Source organism: Hyposmocoma kahamanoa, unplaced genomic scaffold (genome assembly GCF_003589595.1).
Source record: "Hyposmocoma kahamanoa isolate Upper Pololo Valley unplaced genomic scaffold, ASM358959v1 232, whole genome shotgun sequence".
In the NCBI taxonomy this organism is placed as follows: domain Eukaryota; kingdom Metazoa; phylum Arthropoda; class Insecta; order Lepidoptera; family Cosmopterigidae; genus Hyposmocoma; species Hyposmocoma kahamanoa.
The window spans coordinates 4,380,246-4,400,598 of NW_020653750.1; the positions used below are offsets into that span (position 1 = coordinate 4,380,246).

General features: G+C 35.9%; 1 protein-coding gene across 1 annotated transcript in view; it reads right to left on the reverse strand.

Moving 5' to 3' along the window:
- Nucleotides 1-157: 157 nt before the first annotated feature.
- The window catches only part of LOC113228624, a 22,576-nt gene continuing 2,380 nt past the window's right edge, over nucleotides 158-20,353 (reverse strand). The window contains exons 5-16 of the mRNA XM_026461976.1: nucleotides 17,199-17,343; nucleotides 16,575-16,716; nucleotides 15,774-15,914; nucleotides 15,322-15,422; nucleotides 9,708-9,796; nucleotides 7,948-8,072; nucleotides 7,667-7,778; nucleotides 6,959-7,102; nucleotides 6,446-6,552; nucleotides 5,251-5,355; nucleotides 4,153-4,361; nucleotides 158-1,934 (exon numbers count right to left, since the gene is read on the reverse strand). Of these exons, the coding sequence (XP_026317761.1) occupies nucleotides 1,784-1,934; nucleotides 4,153-4,361; nucleotides 5,251-5,355; nucleotides 6,446-6,552; nucleotides 6,959-7,102; nucleotides 7,667-7,778; nucleotides 7,948-8,072; nucleotides 9,708-9,796; nucleotides 15,322-15,422; nucleotides 15,774-15,914; nucleotides 16,575-16,716; nucleotides 17,199-17,343 (1,571 nt within the window). The 3' untranslated portion in view covers nucleotides 158-1,783. The remainder of the gene's footprint in view (nucleotides 1,935-4,152; nucleotides 4,362-5,250; nucleotides 5,356-6,445; nucleotides 6,553-6,958; nucleotides 7,103-7,666; nucleotides 7,779-7,947; nucleotides 8,073-9,707; nucleotides 9,797-15,321; nucleotides 15,423-15,773; nucleotides 15,915-16,574; nucleotides 16,717-17,198; nucleotides 17,344-20,353) is intronic.

Consider the following 20,353-nt stretch of genomic DNA (forward strand, 5'->3'; position numbering starts at 1 on the left):
AACACGAAGGGTCGAATTCTAGAACTATAATCGATGCTCAAGTCAGGATTTGAGTATGGTTTAAAGCACTCGAAATCATACTCAAGTCCCTGGCATTAGGGTCGTATTTCCAGTGCTTGTGTTTCAATTGCAATCCTGACTTGAGCATTGAGTAGAGTTCTAGAATATGACCCTAAGAACAGCAATTAATTTACTCAATTTGTGCGAACAAAATAACTTTTCAACTGAACATTATATTTATAACAATGAGAATTGTACTTTTAAACTTCTTTTAGATTTTTTAAAACTATTTGGACATTTGGCAGTAACACTTTATTCATACGTGTATATCAGTGACGAGGCGTCCTTACAACACGATTCTGAGCATATTGCCTAAGAAATTGGTTAATCGAGGCATATTACATTTCACAAATTTACATCATAACAGCTTTTTCACTATTTTGTACACAAAAAAACTATTTTATGCGAAAATCTGCCGCGCTTCGCGTAGTTTCGTACACAACTCTTAAATGTTTTGTCCGAAAAAACAAGCTGCTCTTAACGTCGAGTACAATTGCTATAGTAATATAGTATACAAGGTGTCAACAAATTATATATGGATACTTTTAGATCAAATTACCTCATTATAAATAATTTCGAGGTCCAACGAACGCTTATAACAAGGTTAAGATTCCATCCTGGAACACTTTCTTCTACGAATGACATCTGATGTCATGCTTCCCAATCAAAACTTTAGGAAACCAAAGGAAAATTGGGAGAGTAACGGAACCTCACCAGGAAGGATGGTAGTTTTTATTGGTATACCGATGGGCCGAAGATGAGACTCGACGGAGGCTGTGGTATACACGGTGTGCGACTCAGGCTCAGCTACAAGCAGAACATGGGACAACACTCTTCCATTGTACAGGTCGAAATGTAAGCCATAATTGCATGTGCGCTTATTAGCCTCGGTTACTCAAACATCGAGGATTGTAGAGAACTGTGTAACTATACTGAATACTCTCGGGGAAAGGAATAAAGTGTTCCCGCGCTGGGTTCCACGCCATTCTGACATCGAAGTTAAAGAGGCAGCGGATGAGCTGGCAAAGGCTGGGGCTAGGGAGGCCTTTATTGGTCACGAACGCTTTATAGGTAGCATACAGCCTGGCACAGCTCATTCTGCTGAATCAGAGCACACGTCGCCCGAAACGTCTGACTTCAGACCAAGGATCTTGATTATGTCCTAAGTCGATTATGTCGAAAGTCCTAAGAGCTGTAGGCAGTTATATTTGAAACTGTTTTTTAAAAACGCTCTATAGTAAAAATTAGTCTTTGGCACTTAAGATTCTTTATTTGATATAGACGCACAAGTTTATTAACTAAAAACTGTAGAACACGTCATTCCTATAATTAAAATAAACAGCTTTTGTTGTGGAAATTTAGGAAATTCACATATTTTTTTTAATCACATGGTCAACATAGAACGTCAGCGTAAATCCTTATCAAGTGTAATTGGCGACATTTATAAAGAAAAAGCTATAAAGTTTGTCGAATATAGCAAGTATTTAACTTATACACAATGTAATGAGAAACAAGGAATACCTCTAAGGCAAGTATTCGTACGCACGTAACGTACACATATATAATGAAATATATACTTATATATAGATGTGTGTTTTTCAATATCTACGCGTCCATATCCAATTTGTCAGTGTTTAGTTTACTTTGTTCTAACTTTAGAACATACCTATGTTATTATAATTTCGGGGTTTCACAAAAGGCTACTGATAAAATAAAGAAGAGTTTAAGGCACGACTTGCTTGTGCAAAGTGTTGCTATCGTCCAGAACAACGAAGTCCTTAAGCACGACCATGTCCAGCGCAGCCAGCTGCTCCGCTATGCTGTAGCCGTGTTCGTCGAATAGCTCCACCGTTATTTCATCGTAGTCGCGGGCACTGTAAATTTGCGATATTTTAGATTTCGGTTTTTATAGGAAAATGTCTGTGATCGACCCACACTACTCATTATTAATTTCACATAAGTAAACAACAAATAAAACAAACGCCTGAATGCGTATAAAATGTTATCTTGATGCTAAGTACTTATGACATTACATGTCTATGCATGCTAAATAATTTCTTATGTCAATTTCCCTTTTATCGTTCTTCTATGTGTTTATATAACTAGCAATAACAAGATTATAATTGGAGAGCGGCTTATATAACATATTATTATATTGACTACTTATTTAATTATACTTATTACACATATAATTATTATATACCCCGGTGACCCCATTTGACCTTAATAAAAGTCTTTTGGTTTTCGAGATATTGGCACTTTTTATTTGTTTTGGAATTACTTTACCTTTTGTTGGGTTTTATGCTACTATTGCCAGGGTTAGCTCCAGACGGTTATTCTTGTACTTCGGGGATTCTGAATAGTTTTTCCAGGTACAGCAAGTAATATTTCACTGAGAAATATCATAAAATAGGATAGTTATTAATTTGGTTTAGCTCGTACCTTTGTAAAAAGCTAAACATTAACTTTGAATAGCTAGTGCGAAAAAAAATTGTATGAAACTGAACTTGCTAATAATCTTAAAAACTGCTCCACTTAATGCAGAATCAGGAATGGTACAACACTATTGACATTTTCGACAAGAACTTAGTCATTTAATTTTTTTCGTCATCAACATCCTAGTAGCCGAATTGGTTTATAAACAAATTTGTGTTAAATTATTGATCGGGTCGGGTTGGGCTCGGCGTGTAAATCCAAAAAAATAAAAAGTGCATAAATATATATATATATATATATATACAAATTTTCTCTCATTGTACTCCCACAATAGTAGGTAGATGAATTGCAGAACCTGTAAAAGCCTTTAAAATTACTAAGCGGAAAGCTCGATAATGACGAAATCTAAAAAGGGCACCGCCAATAAGTAAATAGAAGATTTTTGTTTCATATGACAGCTGCCACACCTATTTCTGTAGTAATTAAACTTTAGCTTATGAATATATATAAGCACTGATTTTTGTGATAAGCGAGAGGAAACGTTTATGTTCCCCTCCCGCGGTACGCTGGCTAAGGTCATGATTGGTCAAAACAGAGATTTCTTTACAGATCAATTTCACCATAACTCACATTCACACATCCGGGCTGGGGAATTTGAATACCAAGAATATTTAGTAAACTTCAGCAGGTACTGTTGAGAGATAACAACTTTCTCAGATCCCTTCTGTTACGCGAGGAAACTTTAAGTCATATACTTAGTTTACTTTGATGAAGTTTATAATGGTAATTTGTTGAATAATATTTAACTTTAAATAATTTCAAGGTAACTCAGCAAACTCACTCAAGTCGCATTCTGCAACCAGAGTCTCTTAAAAGGGACAAATACGCGAAAGAAATGATCGCACACGTGTTTAACGTAATATGGGCTCTTTTAGATAACAAGTTCAAGATGACCGTAACATTATAATTTGAATTATAACCTTTATTTATTCCTTTTGTTACAATTGTTGTGCGACACATTTCTTTTACGCAATGCCCACGAGGGAACCATTGCCCAAGTTCTCCCATTGGGAGAGAAGGCTTATGCCTAGCAGTGGGATCATATATTTGTAAAATACTAAAAAGCTCTCACAACTTCTTACATCCATCAATAATTTAATAATTCATCATTTCACTTTCCTACAAAATTAAAAATATATAAATAGACAACTGTGAACGGTGATAACTCTGTACGGTAACAAAAAGCGCTAGAGTAAATACTTAATTAAAACCAAAATTGAATTTTACGATTAACGCACACTATTAATGCTCACACTCAACATAGCCCCGCATTAGGAAAACCCTGTGTCGCGGGTGCCATGGACACGCACATAGGCAACCACAAATTACACCCAATATCACGAGAGAAAGAAATGTAGGCCACACAAATATTACTCCCGGCCCGGGAATCGCACCAGGGACCTCTGCGTGGCAGTGGCATGGTAACCGTTCGGCCACAGAGGCAGTTTAAGAGAACGTAAATATTTTAAAACAATCGTTAAAACCTAAAACGTGCTCCCCTGAAAAATTTTTCGAAATGGCGAGGTTGTTAGTATTGTTACAAATAATTATGCGTAAGCTAATAATTAGTATTATATATGTACGTAGTATACCAACATGACATGGGCGTCGAGGGTCCTATCCTGCGTCATCCGCGCGAGCTGCTGCTTGGCGGCCGCCCACTGCCGCGAGTCGTGGCCCTTGGCCCCCACGCCGGCCAACGCGCAGCGCACAGCCTGCGCTGGCAGCAGGGCATGTCGAGGCTCCAGCATTCGTACGCTGTCTTCACGCACCCACACTTCGTTGCCGTAGTCAATATACTTCACCTGGGTTGAAATTTTGTTCGTTAAACTTTCCTACCATTCATTGTGATATATCTGTGAGAGGTAAATAACCTTAAGTGCCAAATAGTATTTTTTACTACAGAACGTTCTAAAGAGGCATTTAAAACCAAATTTTTAGGTCAAATAAAATATCTTAAAACTAAAAAAAACAACGCTAGGATTTAATGCATTTTACCATTGCGCGAAAACATCTAAATTCCAAATGGACTTAAAGTCCTTTAGCTATCATTTACAGATTATATCGTTTTACCAGGTGGTAAATGCATATAGTGGTTAAATGCAGATAATCCCTGTGCAATACCCGGCTAGGTTAGGTACAACCGCACCACCCCATCTAATTCTATCGTAATGTAGCACTGTTCGAGATTGAATGGTAATGAAAGCTAGTGCTATCACAGGCATAAGCGTTGATCTTAATTCTGTGACTAACCAACCACACATTAGGAATATTAAGGATACTTCCGTGTCAGGTGATGGTGGTCACTAGTTTTTTTACGCACACACTCAAAGTCCCGCACTAGGGAAACCCTGTATCACAGGTTCCATGGATACAATACACACAGACAACTACAAATTACTATTTTTTACTTTTTTTTATATGTTATATCTCTCGGCCCTGGAATCGAACCCGGGATCTCTGCGTCGCATACCAGCATGGTGATCGTCCGGCAACGGAAGCAGTAATAGTAATTCATCACTTGGGAGTCGTTTGACGATTTAAACACAAAAAAGTCACTATTTCCGCTTGACTTTCATGCCTATAATCGCATGGGATTCAAAAAGACACGATAATATGTCCATTATCACTTCTTGTCAATTCATTGAAATTAACGAAATGAAACTTAGTAATAACCGTAATAATGACGCAAACCTCAACATTCTGGTCAGCGCGCGTGGTGGTGATGACGCGGGCACGATACCATTGGTCATCGGGCGGATACAAGGCTGCCACCAGTTCGCCATGGGCCGGTGCCATCTGTACAAAATACTTATCAGCGGGTATATTGTAATCGTGTGCGACATCATTCACACCGAACTTCCTTCTTTTCATCGTGTTTTACGATGCTAAGGGGTAAAATGTTTAGACTTTGAGTCGGCAATAGAAAAACTTTGTTCTTTCTTGTCTTTCCTTCCATATTATTTTCCACATCAAGCCAATTAAGACCCAAGCTTATTGGACAAAAATAAAAATGTTGTCTGAATAAATTTTTTTTTTATTTATTTACCGAAAACTATTGAAACAATATGCGATTAGCACATAGAATTATTAACGATAAATTCACAAAGCTCCTGAACAGTTTTTTATTGTCCTGTCATGGTCTAATAAAGTAAGTAAGTAGTAAGTTTTTAATAGTGCTATAGAAAATATTTCATTTGTTTATCCAATAACTGCATATTATTATACAGAAAAAGATGTAATATAATTATTACTAAGAAATATAAAACTAGTAAAACGACATTTCAATTATTAACCTTATAAAGCTGTGAGGTTAAATATATAATTGATTAGATAATTGGTTACGAAAGGCTACCACATTCTGATACGTCGCTCAAAATCCGGTAGCCCTTATAATGGATTTTTTTTTGTAATATCAAGAGGCGGGACGAACAGGTCATGCACCCGATGGTATGCTATACGCCTGACCGTAACAGTTGCAGTGCCTTTCAGAGCTTTAAATCGCAAAGATTTGGACACCCTGAAATATAAGTTTACAAGTCCCATGTGCCTGTAATTTCACCAGCACCCTTGTTACCCTTCTATACCTATTTAACTTTTTTATACTATAATCGTATTGCAAACTGTTTGTTCCCAAATATAAAAAAAATAAATAAATAAGTAATTTGTAATGTTAAATAATACATTAGAATGAAATATGTAATTTATTATCGACGTGTTTGAATTTCACGATTTTTTTATCACAGTTGATAATCATATATTTTTTGTAAACTAACTCCACTATGCGAAATATGCACTAGTCATATAAAATTTCTCAAATCGCAACATAGCTTGGATTTCTCCTATATTACTGGGTACAAGTTTTAATCGATCCTACGAGAAGACTTACGGTGAGAGGTTTGTAGGCCATGCGCGTCGCAGGGCAATTCATGTCTCGTACGAGCGCCTTGAGGTTAGACGGAGGCAGCACTACGCCGAAATTTGGCAGCTCTTCGTCTGTAAATATTTGCACATTAGTTTAATACCATTTTTGCACATGAAACTTGTGATAAATTAGACTATAACAATTAAAACTGGACCATGGTAGAAACATTAAAAAAACATCGCTTATTGAGAAAAACAGACGATCACACAGAAGACTTGGCTTTGTCTTTAAATGAAATTATTGTAGAAAAATTAAAATCTGGCAGTCTAATATATAAAATATGGCGTCTAGCTTTACCCTGTCTCGAAGAATGAAAAAGATCGTGGTCTTTCTTCCCGTGGTGCGCGAGGCGATCGATCAATCTTATGTTTTTCTTCACCGTTAAAGCAAGTAATAATTGGTACAGGCCTCCACTGTTTCCACGGCGTCGTCCTCAGATTTTTAGAAGAGACTGGCAGCGGGAAGTGAATATGTTACCAGGCTCCTCTTCGATGAACTGCACGTAGAGGTGGTCGAAGTGGCAGACGCAGGTGACTAGTACGCGTAGCCACGTGCCAGGCGCTGGCAGCGGCAACGCAGCGCACTTGCCAGTAACTTCTACGCGGTCCAGAGTCCACCCATCTGCACATAAGAAAAGGGTTAATGAATGACCCTAACAGTTAGGTTCTTACTTTTAGGCGGCAGTGGGCACCAGTCTTTACAAAAACATCACAAATATGTCCCTAAATTATTTATGTACTTGAAATTTCGACAGTTTAAAGTTCACAAAAGATGTAATTCGCGAAATTGCCTTAAGAACTCTGCTCCAAATTAACGCGTGTAGCGCGAGTGGTGGTTTGATTAGATATCAAAATGCTTAGCTATGTTGTTATGATATATGGAAGAAAATTTGGTTAACATCGAGTTATGGAGCTAACAAACTGATAAAGACAATACAATGACATTCTTTATTGCAAATATATAGACAAGAATCAAACTACAGTAAGCTACCGTCTAAGTGTTATATGTATAATAAATAGTGTGTATGTAAGTGTGTACTACACATAGTATGCAGCAGTGAATTTATTCCCAAATCGACCTTTGTTGCATTATGCTCAGTTGCGGGCGAGGAAATCATCAACAAATCATAAATATTTCAAAAAACAACAATAAATGATACCATTTATAATGGTATTAACTACTAACCAGGATGTTTGACAATGTGTTTCTTGGTGCACCGCGATCCCTTGAAGCAGCTCTTATTAGGGCCACCCTTGTAGTGTTTGCAGATATCTGCCTCATCGCGGTAGCTGTAGCCCTGGGAATATTAATAGGAGTCAAACACGTCGTCCTTAAACACTTCAATACACGAGTAAACGTCCAATGTGTATGCACCAAAAATACTGCCTATATCATACTTCGAGAGCACTTTCTTAAAGCACATAAATCTAAATCAATATTTAAAAAGAAATTAAAAAGGTACGTACTGTGACAGCCTCTACTGGATCTTCATACTCAGGGCAGAGAGCCAAGTCGAGCTCCGAGTCGAGCTTACGAAGCTCGGGGGTACCGTGGGACACTGCAGTCATTTTTTGAGGAGATTTGGATTCAGCTGCAAGGAATATTAGTAATTTATAACTTGTTGCAAACTGTAGAGCTTGCAATGTATGCCTAGTCGGTTAACATACTGACAGTCAATGTATTCGATTGTGTTTCTTTCTCTGGCAACGGCAATTATTGCCCGTCTGATTAACCATCTAAATTGAATCCCAATTTGAAATGCAGACCAATAATATGATTATTACAGAAATGTATAGGATTGGACATAACAGTCTGAAATTCAGACTCTGATTCTGTTAAGGTTCTGGAGAAATAAAGGAGAATTCCGGGTTTCTGGTTTCCTTTAATTATTACATACAAAGATCGAACACAAAGAAAAGGACTCGACAGGACTCGATCCTGCGACCACGGGATTCCGTTCCCATCGCTCTTCCAACTGAGCTACAGGTTAAGTTAACTCAGTCAACGAAATTCTTCTAATTGTCTGTTATAGAGTTTTGAATTGAGTTTTCAACTTTATACGCCGTAAGCGTAATAATTATATCAAACTAGTGGAGTAATTTCACAATAATAAAAACAAATTCATAATTCTGGTTTTCTTGTCAATTGTATCACAACGACTATTATACTTTGTGTACAAAAGTGTGCTTTAAAAGTTCTGATTCATCAGATTAACAAATGTTTCATTTTGATATTGAATTATCTTATGGTGCTTACTGAATGGATACATTCATCATCATTTGACGATTTCGTTGGCCTAACGGTTTAAATAGTGGGCACTGGATGAGGAGGTCCTGGACGGTTCGAATCCAGGTAGGACAATTTGGGAAATTAACTTTTCTAAATTGGTTCTGGTCTGGGTGTTCGGGGAAGGGTTCTGGGAGTGGATTCCGTTACTCTGGTACATTGGTGGTTGTCTGGCACATTATTATTATTATTCATTTGCAATCCAACAGCTCTGATTCGAGTAGAGATGGAAAAAACTGCTTATTTTTTAAACATTTAAACATAGTGGTTTTTTTTAAAAAAAAGCGTGCTTATAACAATGCTTTCTAGTTTGAAACTTACAAAATTGTTTAGAAAAATGTTTAAGTGCATAGCTTTTATGTTAAAAAAAGGTTGCAACGTTGTGTTGATAGCGAAAAGCAAGAGTAGATCACTAAAAGTTTTAAGTTAAGTAAGTTTATTTGTAAAACATGAGTTTTATTTTTATTCATAAAATTATTATTCACATTGACGAATTAATTTGTTTATGCAACATAGATGGCGGGACTTGAAACATAAGCACGTTATAAAAATGAAATTATTGAATATAAACTGACCAACGTTTACGCTTCAATAGAAAAGCGTGCTTACGTGCTAATTTTAAAATGCAAACTTTTTAAGTGCTTTTCGATTAAGCGCCTACCTCTAGATTCGAGCATTACTTAATGAATACCGACCAGTAGCACGACAGGGCACGACTTATGCGAGAGTGATATAAAGCGCGAGATACTCTATGCGAGAATAGTAGTATCTCGCGCTGTGTCGCTCTCGTGCAAGTCGCGCCCTATCATGCTAACGCTACTGCTGAATGTGTACAGTGTGCACCACATGTGTTACGATGTCATCTGTCAATCTTCACGTCGCTCACCTATTTATCATGTGAAACACAGAAAATCTACAATGCAATCAAGTAAAAACTCACTTGAGCAAGCGAATCCGTGTTCAATAAGAATTTCATTGAGGATCTCGTTCTCTGACAGTCTCACGTACACGCCCAATGATTCGGAAGTACTGAAACATAATTTTTTTTTAAATTTGTTACATGACCTGGATACAAAATCCTTCAGTCGAAAACATTATGATTATAACAACAACAAAAAACGACAAAGGCTTAGAACAAATTTAAAAAAGTGGTTTTTTACACAAATAAGATGTTAAGAATTAAATTTGTTCTACCACACTTATAATAAACTTATACAGTGGAATAATTATATTTTAAATGTGTGTCTTCATTGGGGCTATGATAAACTCACTGTTTAGAAGAGACTTGTGTTCAACAGTTGGGCATATAAGGCTTAATAGGTCTATTACAGTATACAGGGTGTAACAGCAAGGTGTGGTCATATTTGAAGGTCGGATTCAGTTAATGGTATGGAACTATTTAAAGTTGTTTTAGTACACACTACGTTATTTATGGAAATTTCGCCATGAACAGTTTCGATCAGCTGATGTCATTTAACGAAAATAAATAGTCACATCACATCTCTATTGAGTATCATAATACAACCAAATTACGTAACTTGAAAAAATTGTGAAATTCAGGCATGTTATTGTAAATGATAAAGTACTAAATCCATATTCTTATTGCTATGTTATAATTTACTCAATTTATTATTATTTTATTCATGTAATATGCGTGTGAACATTTAATGAAAAATAAATATTATCGATTACTTTGCCAAAATACACTACTTCATAATAAAACTATTATTTAAAACTTAGTACATAATAACGTAATATGGTTTCGTTAACTTCATATCTTCAATCATACAAAATACACAAATTTCCATTTAATATCCATTAATAAAACTAATGTCCTCTAAAAAACACATATTTAAAGTTATCTCTGTTTCTTTTTACCATATCATATTTAATAATACGCATTCATCTATTGTATTTTAATGAATGAAATTTGTCTCTTTCTATCCGTCGGTACTGTTCTAACGCATGGCGGCTAGCGAATCAGTCGGTATGTTTCTTCTAACGCATGACGCAATATGACGCAATTATCCGACTAATACTTCGCACCCTTACAATGAAAGCGACCCAAATCGAAAAATTAAAAAATGAGTTTATACCGTAAAACCATCTTAAAAAAATATTTTGTTACATTAGTCACACTGTGGTGAAGATGAAATTGTGCAATTAAAGCTTGAACAGCATTGATTCATAAAGGTCCCTTTCATTTTGTTCTTTCAGTTTAAAAATTCTACTCCCGCGTCGAAATATTAACGCCGCATTTATTGTTGAATCTGCATTTGCAAAGACAACACGCTGCCACTGACGGATTAGCATTTGAGCCATTTTCGTTCCGAAAATCATATTCAAAAATTACTAGTAGCAGTAGAGCTCCTTGTGAGTTCGTCCAGGGTAGTACTGCCACATTACCGTGTTACAGTTTTGAAGGGTAAGGGTGCTGGTGAAATTACAGGCACATGGGACTTGTCAACTATGTCTCAGAGAGATGGACGCCGTAGCAGTAGCCTTCGAGCGGCAGTGCTACTGTTATGGACAGGCGTGACGCTTTCCACCGGGTACACGACTTGTTCGACCCGTCGCTTAAAAAAAATATATTTTTTTTAGTAACTTACTTTTTAAAGGGACTTACTTTTTTGTTTCGTGGACTTTCTTCTTTTTTAATTGTGAAACAGGGACCACAAAACAATATCAAGGGTTATGACATCTTGCTTAGATGATGAACATTAAAAAGACTTAATTCTTAATACGTTAAATGATAACAAAAAAATCGTTAAAAAAAAGACCTATTGGCGACTACTTTTTGTAAATTATGTTTTTAAATTGTTGAACATTAAAATGATCAGAAACAATTTTCAGTTGTAAAGTTCCATTTTTCCTCATTATTTTCAAAGACTAATAAGGCCATCACCTTTAGTACTTCAAGAGTAGGTAATAAATAAAATAATATGAAAATGTCACAACTTGAAATCTTATTTTCTTTTTTATTCCCAAAAAGTTGAAATTTTGTATTGGGACACTTTCATCGTAAAGGTGCAACCTGAAGGTCGGCAAACGTCAAGAAATTAGTTTTGATCGTTGACCACGAATTAATTATTGTAATTTTAATTTAATTTAATTTTTTTTTTATGATTGATTTAGTGTCTGTTTAAGTATATCTAAATGTTTTAAAATGAATGTTGAGCACAGTAATAATTGGGCACAGATATGCCTGTTGTATTAATTTTTAAGTGTTTTTATTTTCCTCACTTTCTGTATCTGATGTCTGTACATTGTGCCATAAATAAAAAATAAAAAATAAAATAAATTTTCATCACTTGCTTGGAAATGAAAATATCGTGAGAAAACTTGGATTTCGGAGATAATTGCCGAAATCTTCAAAGATGCGAGAATGTCAAGTTTCCAACCAGTACTTACTATGAAAGTGTAGTGGACTAAACCTTGTGCAAAAAATAGTACTTTACTAACTTACATACGTCTATTGCTGAGCGCACGTTTCTAACAACAGGCTTACGCTTAATTTGACTTATCTACACACGACAACTTTCTGTGTATGGGTTTATTACATGGTGAAATTGAAATAATTAATATCCGTTGAACCTATTAAGGTTCTTGCTTCCTAATAATATCTACTCATCTAAAGAAATATTTTAGAATAGTTTAAATTAGCAATAGTGTAAAACCATAAAAAATTTTACCTAAATAAACAAAGTATCAAGATTAGTCGCCTTGCGTACGCGATACGTAATCGTAGCGAAGTCGCAAGCCTTTGGCGGCAACTTTAGCGGCAAAAATATCACCTTTGATTTTCGCCGCCAGCATTTGATTTTAAACATCGTGATGTGGAGTAGTGGTTAATGTTAGACTCGTTTCGGAGGTCGTGGATTCGATTCTCATAGTTGACTGGCTCTATGGGGTAGTTGTTAGAGTGTTAGGTTTTCTTTGCGGATGTCGTAGATTTGATTCCCATAGTCGACTGCCTCCATAGTCTAGTGGTTAGAGCGTTAGGCTTTCTTTTCGGAAGTCGTGGATTTGATTCCCATAGTCGACTGCCTCTATGGTGTAGTGGTTAGAGTGTTATGCTTTCGTTTCGGCGGTTGTGGATTTGATTCCCATAGTCGACTGCCTCCATGGTGTAGTGGTTAGTGTTAGGCTTCGTTTTCGGAGGTCGTGGATTTGATTCCTATAGTCGACTGCCTCCATGGTATAGTGGTTAGAGTGTTAGGCTTTCGTTTCGGACGTCGTGAGTTTCCGATGGGTGACTGCCTCCTTAGTGCAGTATATCTGTAATCACCCAGTCAGTTCTTGCGTTGTGTGGAAGTGGTACGGGTGATGGTCAGAGCTTGTTTACAAACAAAGGCGTATGCAGTGCAACGTTGAAGGTCGTAGACGTAGGATATAGGTATTCGTTTAATGTGTATGTAATGATGTAATTTGTATCATGAGAAGGGTCTTATTTTAAAAGGATGGTAATAATTTTAATTTCATCCTGTAGGTACATTATGAAAACGTTACCCTATATTCCAAAATTTGCGTTTCAGTCAGCGTCCTTTGATGTGCCGCCGCTGAGGCAGAGGCGCTATTTTTTAATTTTTTGTAACAGTCTGTAATTGCCGTTTGCGTTGTGAGGACTAAATAGGTGTCATCGTTTTGTTTTTGTGTTTATTTAAACTATGTCACGCTTAAGCATTAGTGATTACTAAGAGATGATGTTGTGCGTAGGCGCAGCCGATGGGAGCTTGCGCCAGCCTCGCCAAATTTATTGGGCAAAGTTTATTGATGGCGTCCCAGAAAATCGATGTCGACCGTTTCCTACTGTGGAATGCTTCAGGAAGATGGTTATGAGACTTCATAATAGTGGATCGTTCCGTGGTTCCAGTTCTGAAGGCCGGCCGAGTTCACGAGACCCAAAATTCGAGGCAGATGTTTTGGAACATTTTCTCGGCAATCCAAAGACAAGTACTCGTCGTGCTGCGGCAGCCTTTGGTGGTGTGAACCATATGAGTGTGTGGCGTGTGCTACGGGATGATGGCCAGCACCCATACAATTTTCAAAGAACGCAGGAGCTGTTACAAGCGGACTATGATCTACGTTTGGCATTTTGCCGCTGGTACCGCGACCAGGTTAGGAGGTCTCCCGACTTCGCTTCGTCGGTACTGTGGACAGACGAGGCGTCATTTACGCGTGCGGGCATTATCAATATGAATAATGAACATTTTTGGACTCATTTGAATCCCCGCGTATCAAGGGAATCAAATTTTCAACACCAGTGGCGGATTAACGTGTGGGCTGGTATAATAGGTTGTGCCGTCATCGGTCCAGTGTTTTTGCCGGCAAGTCTGAATGGGGCCAATTATTTAAGATTCCTAACAGAAGACTTGGATGACGTTCTGATGGTCCTGCCAGTGACACAATACGTGAGACTCGTGATGGAACACAGGATGACTTTCCAGCACGATGGAGCACCCGCACATTTTGCTCGAAATGTACGTTCCCATCTGAACGACCGTTTCCCGCAGTGGATTGGGCGGGGAGGTCCTGTACCCTGGCCAGCGTGGTCCCCAGACTTGACACCGCTCGATTTTTTTTATGGGGTCATATAAAAATATTGTTTATGCGGAGTCCTGTGAAAGCGCAGAAGAAATGAGGCAGCGGATCGAAATGGCGTTTAGTCAAATCACTCGGCAGATGCTTCAAAGAGTAGAGCAGTCTCTGTACCGACGCACGGAAATATGCATATTGCATGGAGGTCGGCATTTTGAACCTTACCTGTAAATGTGTGAAATGTGCCAGCAGTGCGTGCAGTGATTGTACTTATTATTCAAAATTATCGTAAACAAGTCAATATTTCGTACATTGTACAACAGTGAATTACAATTCGTAGGAAATTCATTAAAACGTGTATGAATTGAACAGTAGGTAAGTACCAATTAAAAAAGTATCCACTATTGTAAAATTGTCGTAAATAAATGTATTAATACAAAATTATGTAGAATGTGTATACGATGAAGGCGTGCGTAACTACGGGCTTAATAAGTAAATAAATATCCTTTAAATTGTATGTAAATAAGTACGTACCTAGGTATGGCATAAAATAATATTGTTAGAAATAATTCGATTTTTCTAGGTATTTAAAGATTTTGTTACTTAATATAAACGTGTTATCAACATATTCAAATCATGTTTTTACAGTGGCATTTCAATTGTAGTCAGCTGTTCTTTCGCCCCGCTTGCGGCCGCCCAGGTTTCATGAATGAATTTATGAAGTCGTAGTAACGTAACTAGCAATAGAGTTGTGACGCAGTGGTTGTTTCGGACAATCACTATTTATACAAACATAATTAAACTTATATCAACATTAAAAGTCACTTATTTTTATTTGATATTTTGCACAGAGGGTCTAGATCAAGTATAGGTTTGGCTCCTTTAATATGACTACACCTTGCGGTTACACCCTGTATAGTATAAAATGTTGAAACATGTTAGGATGGGTAATATTGAAAAAAAATGAAATAATTTGTTAATTATGTATATAGTAATAAAACTATAGTTGCACGTACTTGTCATCAACTTCAATGCTGCATTGCCTGCCTATGTACTGGCTCAGGAACTTCTCCTGCTTCTCCTTCAGCTCCTTGTCCTCGCCGCTTATTAGTTCAACCTGATGGTACAATTTTTATAAAGCAATAGTTAAATTAAATGACAGAGCGCCGTCCAAATTCTGTTTCACGTTACAATTTTACGTAACGCATTACACCAAGTTGCGCGGAAACATGCACATGCACATTCAAGGTTTACAAAAACTTATTCAACTTCATTAATCAGGTTTCAAATACGGAATAAGAGTACTCGTAAAAGTAGATTTGTAAATCAAGGAGCCTGTGACATCACAGTTCATTTAAATTTTCATCTAATAAATTATGACGTCAATTCTCAGTATGTAAAGCTAAATAGACTTCACTTTAAGGAGATCCATGTTCAGTAAGTTCAACGCTGTTTTAATGTTACATACCCCTGCGAGATGGCAGCAGCGTGCGTATGGTGGGCGCACACAGAAGGTAGGCAGCAGCGGTTGCAGATACTTGCGCGGCTCCTCGCATAATCGCATCTCACCTGTGTCTACGAGGAAAACCTCTGCATATTGCTCATCCTCCTAAATTCAATTAAAAAAAACCATGAACTTCCTTGATTTAGTGACTTAATAATTTTGTTCCTTCTTATGCTCGTATTCCTTTAACATAAGCAGTACTTTTAGACCCTAAGGTAAAATATTTGCACTTACTAAGTTTGTGAAAACAAAAAAATCGAGTTTGTAATTAATTTCTTAACTTACTAAAGGACACGATACAATCTTTACATAAAGAACTGCAATATGATAAAATATGTAATTCTATGTGATCTAAGTTTTGGACAGAATAAGACACTTAAAGAACAAACTAGTAAACTCTCATTAACGATTTTTCATAATTTAATAGGAATGAAATAACGTTTTATTATTTTTACTTCCTTGCAGTCGAAAGGAAAAGCAGTGTTACTGCTCTATTGTAAAATCCATTTAGTAAACATGCAAGCTGTAGCTGTGTTAAATGTATTGTTTTATAGCCTTTTTTATCAATTACTATTTGCCTAGTATATATTTATAATTAGAAGTCTGTATCATTTACATTAATTGTGATATACCTTAGACAAAACAACGTAAACGCATTGAATCTCTTTCGTTTCCACTGATATACATACTCAATGACAGAGTATAAAGCTAAAAGTTTTATCATAACATTGTGGAGAACCCAGAATACAATTCGATTTTTTATACCTCAGTAAGCCTGATGAAAAAGCTACGGTAGTAGCAGTCAGTCTCCTCATCAAAGTAGGCACAGTAGGTGAGTGACATTACATCCTCCATTGACATTTCGATGTGGTGTTTATTGTAGTAATCAGTTACTTCTCTCATTATTCTGTTGACAAACATGGTTTTGACAATACAATTTTCATATGTAATGCTATAGGAATTTATCTAAAAGACATGACTAACTAGTAAAAAACATCTTTAGCTGTTGAAGGAAATCTTTGTAAACACCATACACACAATATGACATTTTGGTCATCGAGTCATGCTTTTGCGGTCATGATATTACAATACAAAACAGATGTAATTCCAATTATAATAATAAGACATTTATTAAAGCACATTTACAATAACATTACAATTAAAGAGTTTCGGAAATGTGGACTCTAGTGCATTCATTGGAAAAGGATGGAACCTTAGCACTACTGCTGTTTTTCAGGTTTCACCTTCATACATGGACATCTGCTGCTGACTATTGACAATAATTTCAATTATAACAGTAGTTGTAGAGTAACTATTATACTGTAGTAGTATTATAATAGTTGAAGAATAAACTTTTTTCATTTTTATTAATTATTTTTATAAGCCTACCTGCAGACTTCTTCAGCGCTGTCGGTAATGACCCAGAGTGAGGCACCGTCGATGTTCATAATTGTGGCTGGGTAGACATGCTCTGTTTGAAGGATTGTCTGTGCTGGCAGGTTGTGCAATTCCATTTGAAATGTCGAAGATACCTCTGTAAGAATTATTAGAACTATAGATATTTAATTTTAACAAAGCAAATAATGTTTTGGGAACTAAAATGGAAGAAAACCACATCTTGAACTAAAATCAAATAATCAAACAACGCAAGAACCCTCAGTTCATGAACTTGGTTTCTCTGACCACCGTGGAATTTTGCTACCCATCGCATCTAAAATTTTAAACTTCAAAAATTTTCTTATTGACAAACGTACCTACAGTGAACAAAATATGACTAAATTTCAAAACGAAATTATGTCCATAAACTGGCAAGATATTATAAAACCAGATAAAAATATTAACGACAACTATGATGGCTTTGCAAAAATTTTAAAGCAAACATTAGACAAATGCATTCCAATAAGAAGAATCAAAATCCCGTTAAAACCGAAAGTTACATGGCTTACAAAAGGAATAAAAAGATCTTGCATGAATAAAAGACTTGACAAAATTCATTTATCACAAATAAACAGTAAAATATTAAATAAACACCACAAATTGTATGAAAAAAATTTAAAAAAAGTAGTTCATAGAGCACGGAAACTGAAAAACATCTTTAAAATAAAGAACTCAAATAACAAAATGAAAACTATATGGCAAATAATTAATAAAGAAACGAATAAAAATATTCGAATAAAACAAAATGTTACACTAAAGACACTGAATTCCTGTCTTACAAATCCCAAAACCGTGGCAAATTCATTTAATAACTACTTTGCTAAAATTGGCGCACCGGAAAAAACCCTACAAGAATTAAATCAAAATCAAAATTTAAAATTAACAACTAAGGTCACAGAGCCCATCGAAAATTCTATTTATTTATTTCCTGTTGAACCACGTGAAGTTCGAAACGTTATTAAAAAATAAAAAAATAAATATAGTTTCGGCATTGATGAAATACCTCCCATCCTAATAAAAAAGTGTATTGATAGTCTAACATTGCCTTATACGGAACTTATAAATCAGAGCCTTAACGAAGGAATTTTTCCCGATTCCCCATTGACTTACAAATAAATGGACGACGGGTCTAATACAAAAACCACGAAAAAAATGTCTCAAGTCAACCTATTCGAAATTTAAATTGTTATGTCATCGCAGTATCGCGCTGTCCGTAGAACAAATGAAGAATAAAGCGGAGTGTCGCGCTCTGTATACGATTTTAGCGCCTTACAAGTGCGGACACTTTTTAGCGCGGACCCTACGTCCATAATATAATTGTAAGTCAATGCGATTCCCTAAAAATATCAATCGTCAAACCTATTCACAAAAATGGCGAACTGACAGATACAAATAATTATCGGCCAATCGCATTATTACCAACATCATCTAAAATATTTGAATCAGTAATGTGTAAAAAAATGTATTCCTTTTATGAAAAATACAACGTTTTTGACAAAAATCAGTATGGCTTCCGAAAAGGCCGCTCTACGATTTTCGCTGTATACAAGTACGTAAATGAAATACTAGATACACTAAACGCAAGGAAATACGCGGTAGGATTATTATTGGACATGAGTAAGGCGTATGATAGAGTTGACTATAAAATCCTTTTGAACAAACTTTACAATACCGGGATTAGGGGTATAGCATACAAATGGTTGAAATCTTATCTCACGAACCGGGATCAATACGTAGAGATTGAAAATATTAACTTTACAACTGGATTAGTAAAAAACGTGCGTTCAGAACGAATAAGCATGACAAACTCCATCCCACAGGGTAGCGTCCTGGGATGTATTTTATTCCTAGTGTATATAAACGATCTTCCCAAAATAATTGACGACCACTGTATTCTATTCGCTGACGATATATCAATTTTATTCCCTTGTATGACAATGAACGAATTAAAAAATAGACTTGACATTACATTTGACAAAATTATAAACTGGCTCAATGCACATAATCTGAAATTAAACTTTAAGAAGACCTCATTGATACAATTTAGACCGTACCAAAAAACACCTTTAAAATTACACTATGAATACGAAAATTGCGCACTAAATGTTGAAACAGCAGCTACTCTTCTCGGAATCCGACTGGACACTAGTCTGTGCTGGAAAGCGCATGTAGAGAAGTTAATCAAAAATTTGTCATCTTCTATACAGCCTTACTGAACTTGAAGAAAGTTACAAACTTTCACACAGCTCTATCTACATATTACTCCTATATTCAGTCCAGACTCGCGTATGGCATAGTGCTTTGGGGAAACTGTACAAATATAAATGAACTTATGATTCTTCAAAAAAAGTGTATTCGTATACTAGTTAACATCGAACAAACAGTGTCTTGTAAACCGTATTTTATAAAACATAAAATTCTGACAATAACTTCTATTTATGTTTTGGAGTGCTGTAAATTTGTCCTTAAACATTTTGAACTTTATTCCCCCATTACCATAGTAAAACGAAATAATCGCGGCTTAAACAAACTAAAATTACCCTTTTCTACCCTAAGCCTATATAGGACAGGATCTCGCTCTATGGCAATCCAAATATTTAATGCTGTACCAAATAGTATAAAAAGTCAACCAAATATAAAAAAGTTTGAAAATCACCTCAAAAAATATCTTCTGGACAACGCATTTTATACATTACAAGATTTTTTCTCAGAAAATAACACTCAAATACTGTACTAGTTTTGATTTGTTTAATGTAAGTTTTATTTTTGATATTGGGTAATTATATGACAATTTTTTTTAAATTACTATTATTATTTTGACTATTTTAGTAATGTATAATTTTTGACAATAAATATGACATGTAATGTAATAGATATGTAAATGGAATATTGTAAAGTGTGCTCTCTCTCAGACGTTGCAACGCCCTACCGGGGTGCTATATGTATAAGGAAAAAATGTAAAATTTAGATCTAAGAAAACCATGTAGCAAGCAATGAATAAATAAATAAATAAATGAACAGAACATAAGTCAAGAATAAGATTTGTCAGTATCTTAGTTACCTTTCCTAACGGCTTGCCTTTGACAAGGTTTGTACTTGCGGTAACT